Source organism: Ovis canadensis, chromosome 13, assembly GCF_042477335.2.
Source record: "Ovis canadensis isolate MfBH-ARS-UI-01 breed Bighorn chromosome 13, ARS-UI_OviCan_v2, whole genome shotgun sequence".
Classification (NCBI taxonomy): domain Eukaryota; kingdom Metazoa; phylum Chordata; class Mammalia; order Artiodactyla; family Bovidae; genus Ovis; species Ovis canadensis.
In genome coordinates, this window is record NC_091257.1 from 62,390,199 (window position 1) to 62,399,842 (window position 9,644).

At 40.5% G+C, this 9,644-nt stretch overlaps 1 protein-coding gene across 5 annotated transcripts; it reads right to left on the bottom strand.

Annotated features, from left to right (window-relative positions):
* Positions 1-1,526: 1,526 nt before the first annotated feature.
* Positions 1,527-9,504, bottom strand: TMEM230 (transmembrane protein 230). 5 transcript variants are annotated; one of them, XM_069548036.1, is made up of 5 exons: positions 9,223-9,504; positions 7,226-7,339; positions 6,802-6,880; positions 5,808-5,930; positions 1,527-2,589 (listed from the first exon to the last, which is right to left on the bottom strand). In XM_069548036.1, exons 2-5 carry the CDS (start codon positions 7,246-7,248, stop codon positions 2,449-2,451), a joined length of 366 nt encoding a protein of 121 aa, XP_069404137.1. In that variant the 5' UTR covers positions 7,249-7,339; positions 9,223-9,504; the 3' UTR covers positions 1,527-2,448. The 5 variants fall into 5 exon arrangements, with proteins under 5 accessions (XP_069404137.1, XP_069404138.1, XP_069404139.1 ...); XM_069548037.1 differs by having other exon boundaries at positions 9,048-9,370; XM_069548038.1 differs by lacking the exon at positions 6,802-6,880.
* Between the last annotated feature and the right edge of the window lie 140 nt (positions 9,505-9,644).

A 9,644-nucleotide genomic window follows, 5' to 3' on the forward strand; every position in this document is an offset into this window, starting at 1 on the left:
AAAAGTACTTCTGTAACAATTCCAACTACAGCATGAGATTATGAACCTGAATGTTCACATACAATAGCAAAGACCACTCCTCAGGGCATTGAAGATATGACTACCACTCCAGGAATCTGACTTTTATGGTCTCTGTTCTTAGCACCCTACAACTACATGCACAACTTGGAAAACTATACATATGATGTGCATTAGAAAGAAATGTGGCTCATCTCTGGGATATAGAAAGAACACAAAACTGAGTATGTAGGGAAAAAAATTATAGAACTATAGAATGGGAGTCAGTTTTTTTTGAAAAAACAGATACAGATAGTGCTTAGAACATTTCTAGAAAGGCATACAAGAAACTTACCTAGACAACCTTGGGAATTGGCTGTTTACTCCCCCCACCATTCCATTTTAATCCCCCCCCCCCCTTATTAGCACTATCATTACCCTTAAAAAATGGCCAAATAATTTAGTTTGGCCAAAACCTTCCGGTTCTTGGCTTTGCAAACATTACCAAGGATACTAAGCTTTATATATCTCCTCATATTTTCACTGTCACAGCCCCAGAATTTTAGACTACTGTGCTCCCCAGCCTACTCTCCCATTACCAAATGCACCTAACCTTGGTGGCTGCTTCAGGTCACCCTCTCATTGTCTCTCATTTCCTGAGTCTTAAACTAGATTTTTTCCCCCCATTTGTGCCCACTGTGAGGGTGTAACAGTTCTTAGATACCACCCCAACACTGACTCCCAAATTTTAACTATAGTTTTGACTCCCTTCCCAAACTCCAAACTGTATATTACAATTACCTACTCAGTATTTCCACCTGGATGTCAAGTAGACATCTAAATTTAATACATCTGAAGCTGAACTCATCTTCCCCAATAACACTTTACCTACAGCCCTTCAAATCTCAGCCAATGGCACTTCTAGCCTTATAATCATCCAAATCCATTCATTCAGTTCAGTCGTGTCCAACTCTCTGCGACCCCATGGACTGTAGCTTGCCAGGCCACCTTGTCCATCACCAACTCCTGAAGCCTACTCAAACTCCATTGCATCAGTTACGCCATCCAACCAACTCATCCTCTGTCATCCCCTTCTCCTCCCACCTTCAATCTTTCCCAGCATCAGGGTCTTTTCCAATGAGTCAACTCTTTGCATCAGGTGGCCAAAGCATTGGAGTTTCAGCTTCAGCATCAGTCCCTCCAATGAATATTCAGGACTGATTTCCTTTAAGATTGACTGGTTGGATCTCCTTGCAGTCCAAGGGATTCTCAAGAGTCTTCTTCCACACCACAGCTCAAAAGCATCCATTCTTCGGCACTCAGCTTTCTTTATAGTTCAACTCTCATATGCATACATGACTACTGGAAAAACTACAGCTCTGATTTCAGAATAAAACAATGACTAGAAACCAGTATAAGCACAATGCTAGTTATCTAAAACTGAAGGTTTTCCTGGGGATTGGGATCAAAGCCATATAATCATTAAACTGTTTTCTAAAATAGGTTAAAATTAATTTTTAAGTCTAGGATTTAGATTTTGACATTTTAATTTCTTTTGAATACAAGTCACTTTTTGCAGGCTAGGAGGCAGATCAAGCCAGTCCAGTCCTCTAGAGATCCAGGCCAATTCTTAAAATCTTCAGCAGAATGACATTAATACAAGGTGCTAACAATAGGATTATAAACTCTAAATAATAACCATTAGTCTACATTTTTTCCTTAGGAAGCAGCCAAAAGTCTAGTCCATAAAGGTATGATATGAGAACATTTTGATCTACATAGGACAGAATGATCCAAATTATATGCTGGCCAACCTATCAGTGAGCCAGATCAGAGCTGGCCAAGGATTGGTGTACAGAGAAAAGTGTTTACATTTTGAAAATTTGCTAATTCCTAGTTGTTGTTAATAAGAAAGCAAGTAAAAAATATTATAGATGCACCACACTGATATTTGATTGTGCCAAGGTCTTCCCCTGGAACACAGAGTTAAAGAGTATGGGGAGAAGACACTTATTTTCAAAATAAATTACTTAGTAATAAGAAATCTGACATATCGCATTCTTCCATTTTCCATAAGAACATTCTGACCATGAGGACTAGTTAAAAGAATGCTCAGCTCTAAAAAGGGTGTGGCAGAACACTTTCCACTATAGAATAACCTCCCACTTTCCCATACAATTAATTGCTATTCTCCCATGATGCATGTTCATTCGGAACTTTGTCAGGAGCTTTTTGCCAGGGCCAGAAAATGAAAAATAAGAGAATGCCCGAATGAGTTACTTGTGAGCTTGGTTAACATCTTTCAGGATGGACCTATAAAATCTGGCCACTGTTTTGTTAAACATCTGCAAACTGCAGAACTCCTTAGCCCTTAGTCATAGTTTCTGCTCAATGTCTTAAAGCTGGGCTCAGTTCCATCTGTGACTCTTTTCTTCAGGGCTGGGGTGGGTGCTAGTCATCAAAGTCTGGAATGTCATCATAGGAGTATCCCCGGTAGCCTTTGGATGCATAGTAGGCGATGCGCAGGTGGTAAAATCCTGGCAGGAACACCAGGATGCCAATGATCAGGACAGGAACGGCCCGGTCTGCCCCCTGGTGGCAGAAGGAAGCAAACATTACTACCACTCAAGTTATTAAATTGTAAAATAAAGTCATGGGTCCAATTCATAAATCAGTTATCATATACTTTTCAGAGCTTTGGGAAGTACACTACCAAGAGAAAAGGTTTACATCTCTTTGTCTCTTTAACAATTGCAGAAAAATTGCAAAGTACTAAAATTATAAAGAAATTATTCATGTTCATCCACAGATATTTTGGCTTTTACTCCTTTAAAGTTTTTAGTTGTGAATATACCAAACTCTGAGCCTTGTTTTTCATCCCTTATTATAACACAATCTGGGTTTTCCTCGTAGCTCAGTTGATAAAGAATCTGCCTGCAATGCAGGAGACCTGGGTTTGATTCCTGGGTTGGGAAGATCCACTGGAGAAGGAAATGGCAACCCACTCCAGTATTCTTGCCTGGAGAATCCCATGGATTCTGGCAGGCTACTGCCATGGGGTCACAACAGTTGGACACGACTGAGCGACTAAACCACCACAACACAATCTGTAAAGATCTGCTTTTAACAGATACTGACAGGCTGCTTCATTCAAAACTGAAATAGATTTATTTACCTCATATGGTTATGGTGGAAATTAAATGAGGGGATTGATACATGTGAAGGAAGTAGCCCCAGCCGGCACACAATGACGATAAATGCAAGCTTAAAATCAAAGGGAGAGAACTTCTGAAGGGGATTATTTGAACATCAAAATTGGTGGTCTACAACTTTCACAATTGACATAGTTGGTGCTACTTCTATTATCTTATTTTACATTTTCTACTTTTCTGTTTATTTTTTTTCAGGATTTCGACTGTACATCCCTAAGGAGATATATCCTAAGGATTAAAAGAGTTGCTAAGAAAACTCACAGTGCGTTCAGCCTTCCTTTACTTAGCATTAATACTACTGTTACTTTTAAACTGTTGCTGCTGCTGCTGCTGAGTCGCATCAGTCGTGTCCGACTCTGCGCGACCCCATAGACGGCAGCCCACCAGGGTCCTCTGTCCCTGGGATTCTCCAGGCAAGAATACTGGAGTGGGTTGCCATTTCCTTCTCCAATTACTTTTAAACTATTTAATGTCAAATAAGGCATGAAGAAATTATTTCAATATCATTGGGATAGACACACATACACCTAAAAGCAAAGAAATTAAGTTCAAACTGTAATCTTAAACTTGCCTGGGAAATATCTAATACTACAGCTATTATGACGTATTGGATTGGCCAAAAAGTTCATTTAGGTTTTTTGGTAAGATGTTTTGGAAAAACCCACAAGAACTTTTTGGTCAGGTCAATGTCTATACAATATTTCCCTGTTTTCTAAAGGATACTTATTTCCTAATTCTGTCTCTGAAAAAGCCTAGAAAAAATGAAAACCAATAGTAATGGCATCATTAATGCCCAGTTTGTGAGCTCTAAATCTACTTCCCATAAAGAAACCAGAGCTCCTTAGTGAAATGGCTGTTTAAAAGTTGGGGGACAGGGAATATACAGATGGGCCTGGGATAACATGCTGAGCCAGAAAGCAAGAAAACTATTAAAGGCTTTGAGAACCCATGTGTAATAGGAAACACACAGCATCCCTATGAAATATTCTTTCTAAAAGAAAACTAAAGTATATCTAAATTTAAGCAAGTTCCTAAATCTATCAGTACACAAGAAAAAGGGGAATAGAAAAACAAGGTAAATTGTACGAAGACAATACCCCTAGATCTATGTAAAAACAGTTAGAGAGGCATACTGAAGACGTACACTTAATAATAATTTACCAGCAACTGTAAATCTGGTATTTGCTTTAGTATATATAGGAAAAAAAGTTGGGGGTATAGATGAAACAAAAGGTCACTAACTGTTGATGTTCAGCTGTGGATATATACTGGGGGTTCATTATGTTATTTCATCTACTTCTGTTTTGTTTGAAATGTCTGCAATAAGAAGTGAAAAAACCCCAAACCAAACCAAAAACCAAAACAATCTAATAAGTGATTTTCTTAGTTAACACCTTTATCCTTACTTATAAAATAGTCTTTTATAAATTACACAAAGTGAAGTGTTATTTGTGATCTCACCTCCACTCTCAATTTTTACATCATTAATAAAGTTAACTGAAGGCACAGTCCTGAAGTTCAATGTTCAGATTTAGACAGCACTAAGCCAGCCTCTGGTAGCCACATGATACTTTAAAAATAGCTAAAGACAAATTGCTACACAGCTAAAGCAAATTTACATATATCTCAAAAGCCATGTGCAGCCATTTTATTGGGACAGTCTACTATTCCTAATTCCCAAGGATAATGCCCAGTTTTAGCTCTTTGCTGTGTTCCCTATACAAAGCAATGTGACCATCAGCCCCTGGTCTGGTGTGTGTTGAAGATCAGATGTGAACTATGGTCAATATTAGCTTAGATGCTGTGTATAAGCATCTGTATTGGGCTTCCCTGGTGGTTCAGATGGTAGAGAATCTGCCTACAATGAAGGAGACCCCAGTTCAATCTCTGGGTTGGCAAAGTCACCTGGAGAAGAATATCCTCCAGTATTCTTGCCTGGAGAAATCCACAGACAGAACAGCCTGGTGGGCTACGGTCCATGGGTTCACAAAGAGTTGGACATGACTGAGAGGCTAACAGAGAGACTGAGAGACTAACTGCCACTACTTTACAATCCAAGAGAAAGAACCACCAAAAACCACTTTACGTTTCTAAGGTATCATACTGAAGCTCAATAGGAACTTCAACCAAATCCATTTTAAGAACCAAATCTGGTCCATGAGCCAAAAGTCTTGGCTTGGTCAGTGGTCCCAGACCTATACAAGCCTCACTGCTTTTGCCCAAACACTAACTACAGTTGTATGTCTGTGGCATTGCAAAGTTACAATAATAGCATCCCACTCCAGTTATAAACTTTATCACTCAGGAATCCTCAGTGCTAGACTCAACTGTGCTGTTCCAAACTATGATGGTAGGAAAACTGCCCACATCTCAGACGGAAAATTTGCCCACCTGCCATACCCACCTCATAGGAACTGTGAGAGAAGTTTGTTGAGGCTCAAAGGAAGAAACATCTTGTTGTCTGAGAACAAAATCTTAAAAAAAAACCCCAAACCACCTTTTCTTCTTTCTGCTGAAATATGCTGTACTAGATATAAGACAACAGAGTGGCTGACATTTTAAACATCTTCTGGAAATCCCACAAGCCCCTCAGCTTACCCCTTTGCTGATATAGCCTGCCAGCAGGAGGGAGCCTATGATAATGAGAAAGGCGCCAATCAAAAACAGCACTGTAGCAAGCGCAATGGCCTTATATGGGATCTTAGGAGGGCTTTTCTTAAACTGGAAGAGAAACAAACAAAAAAAGACAAAGAAGAGCATTATGAATATACAGGACTCAGATACTTTAAAGCAGGGAGGATAAGAAAAATCAATCTTAGTGTGTCTTGAAGTAAGTCCTACCACCCACTGCATATCTGGGAGAGAAAGGAAAAGGACTGCAGGAGAGGAAGCTCCAGTTATTGCTCTAACAATAACTCGAGTAAGGAAATCTCAGCAGAATGTTATTTTTTCTAGTTCTAGTCTCATTCCACAGACCACTCATTATACTGTTAAAAAAATCATTTTCTTACAAAAACAAGACACTTCATGTTACACGTTTTTAATAAACATGCCTTTGCACATGGAAGAATGTACTAATCTATAGGGATTAAGAGTGAACATCAAGCTCTGGAAAAGTAAGAAAGAGAAAAATGATTTCTGGCATTCAAAGTTAAGTTGGCATCTGGTCAAAGGTTTTAAAAACAACTTTTTCTGAAGCATTAGTTGCCTAATCCACCGAGCAAGTAACCTGCCTTATTAACAAGTTCAATTCAAGGTTAAAACACTCAAAGACAAACTTCTAAGGTTTGGCTCATGTTTGTGTGTGACCACACTGACTGGAAGCTTTTCCACCATGCTTTAAAAAAAAAACTCTCCTTCAAGTGTGGGTCCCAAAAGTACAAAGAATAATTGATTTCTTTATACTGATACTTATTTAAAAGGACGGGGTTCCTGCTACTTCTTTGATCCTAGTTCCACCTAAAATAGTCTAGTCTAAAGGGAAGTGGGCAAAAGGAGATGCTACACCCTTAAGTACTTTATAAACAATGATCAGGAAGGACACACATTTTAAAAATATTCTGTTTTACTTACTGTTTGCCACAAAGAATACCTTTAATAAATTGGATCTCATGACATCAGGAAAGAAGGAAGATTCCCACAATCTGCTGGCTTTAGCAGTGAGTTTCTCCCTTAAAAAATGAACTGGTTTTGACTGAACTGTAAACAAACTGGTAACACAGTCTTTAAAAAATTCTGCTTAACAAGATAATCTGATTATTTCCAGATAAACTAAATAAAATTTGCAACTATTAGACTCTGGCATCACAACTAAAATTTCTCAGAAATGGACAATATTTATATTGGTTTGAAACTGCCAAGGTCCCTCTTTCTGCAGGCTATGGCTGAAAGAGACTCAGCAGTTTCTTTTCTGCTCCCTCTAATCCCTAGGAACAATCAGCAAAACCTGGAAGGTCTCCCTGCTAACTCAGCATCAACAGAGCCAGCTAATCTCATCAGGTCCTTTCTGCATTTACCTGAAGGTCAATGTAGCCATCATCTGTACTAGAGAGTCTTGAGTATTTCACTTTGCTACTGGGAATTCCAGTAGCCAGGTTGGTACGAGACGGCATCATAACACGCTGACACAGCTACAGTATGAAAACAAAGAAAAGTATTATTGTCTGCAGGCTACTACAATGTGTTTGTTATACATACTGGAGTTCTGGGCTGCCGTGTTATACTAGCATTTGGCGACTTAAGCTCCATTGCTCTTAGAGCCTAATATTCCTTTGACATGAAAACATTCTCATTATGCCTCTACCCTAGTTTCTCCTGGTAGAATAAGAATCAAGACATTTGCCAAGAACCAGACTTCATATTTGTTTTGCCATTAATGTTTCTCTGCCTCCTCATTTTTTCAAAGTCACAAGAGAGTAGGTGAAACAGTGGTTACTTAAATCCATCTGACATTTCAACCATTCTGCTACAGTACTGCCTGTCCCCCATCCCTGCTTTCAGAAAAAGGGGAGCATATACACAAGTGATTCTCTTATTTGACTAGGACAGAGGAGAGAGGGTGAGAAATGAAATACATTCACATCAGTATTTTGCCTATTTCCCTCTGATGGATATCATCCGTTTAATGCAAAAGATCTGTAAAAGTTCTTGCAAATTTGGATAAGCTATTGGCTACCAGTATTATACCAGTGTCCTCTGATTTGCCTGTCTCTCTGCTCCACCCCAGAGGGCTTCCTCCTTGGCTCAGGGGTAGAGTCCAAAGGAGGAGACCCAAGCTCAGTCCCGGGGTTGGTAAGGTTCCCCTGGAAGAGGGCACGGCAACCCACTCCAGTATTCTTGTCTAGAGAATCTCATGGACAGAGAAGCCTGTCGGGCTACAGTCCCTGGGGTCGCAGAGAGTCCAACACAACTGGAGTGACTGAGCATGCACGCACTGCTTCAGCCCAAGCACTGAAAGCAGCAATTTCACTTTCCAGGTCCTTCTTCAGCTACATCAAAAACAAAACAAAAAAACTCTGAATAAATGCTTGGTTTTTGTTCAAACTAGTCAAAGTTGACTCCTATAATGAAATCGTGGCTATTACGCCACCAGCTTAAAAGACAGTAGATAAGATTAAACTGAAAAACATTTGTAATTCGTGTACTTTTCCTCCATAAAATCACAAAGTTATGTGAATGAAACAAGTAAACCTATTTTGATCAAGTTACTTGATTTCTAAAAGTGAAACATATCTATGCGCTTTGCTGCTGCTACGTCGCTTCAGTCGTGTCCGACTCTGTGCGACCCCGTAGACGGCAGCCAACCAGGTTCCCCCGTCCCTGGGATTCTCCAGGCAAGAACACTGGAGTGGGTTGTATATACTTAATTCTGAATATTAATAAGCTGTTTTAAGTGGCCTGCAGACAACCTAATTAGCATTATAAAGGAACTGGTGCTAACCGCTCCCGTTCCTTTTTAGTAATTTTGTAATGATACAGAAATCAAGTACTGAAAAAATAAAAGTTTGCTTTCTTATATGCTTTTCAAAAATGGTTAGATCAAATTATGTCAAAAATTGTTTTTAAGTGTTGTGATCCTGATTACACGATAATCTAAATTTAATTCTATAAAACTTTAAGTTCAAACTACCAATAAATGGGGGGTCTTGAGAGCATTTAATCACCTGTGATTTGTATCAGTCTTTAAAAGTTTACATACTGTCATTAACTATTCATACACTGCATCAAAACATAAAAATAGGCATGGCGTGAGGAACACCAGACGACTGCTTATTGGTAGCAGAGTAACAATTCGAAAAGAGGGAAAAGGAAAAATGTAGAGCAATGTTTACTGAGTACCTGCCCAACAGGCTTTTTTACCAGCCTCACCGGAATCCCCAAATTTCTTCAGCACTTGAATGCTGCAAGAATTTTTTAAGCATAGCACTTAGCACACAGCTTCGCACTACGCGCCTCTCCACAATACTTCCCTGTCCGCTTCCAGACCCAGCGAGCAAGAGAAATAAGAACTGACGTGAATTTAGATGGAAAAATCTGCTTTCAGGAAAGCGGCCAGCCGTCCCCCGGGAGGGTGAATGCTCCACACCGAGGACTCCAGCCTTCACCGGCGGAGAACGCAGTCTGGGCCGCGCCGAAAGCCTGAGGCGAGCGCTTCCGCTTCCGCTCCCGCCCAGGGAGCACACACGCCTTATCCGGGGCCCGAGCACGGACAGCTTGCTCACGGTTGGCAGCTGGAGCGCCCGAGACCTCCCCCAACTGCCACCCCGCCTCGGACCGGCTACACGCCGGAAATGGCGTGTGTTTTGGAGGCTGCGGGCCGGAAGTGGCGTCAACGGGGGCGACGCCTTCTCATTCTAGTTTCTTCGGTTTCAAGCCCGCTTTCTTTCCAGCGGCCCGCAGAAGTCGGCGGGTCTTACTGCTGCTCAAGCGGAGCGG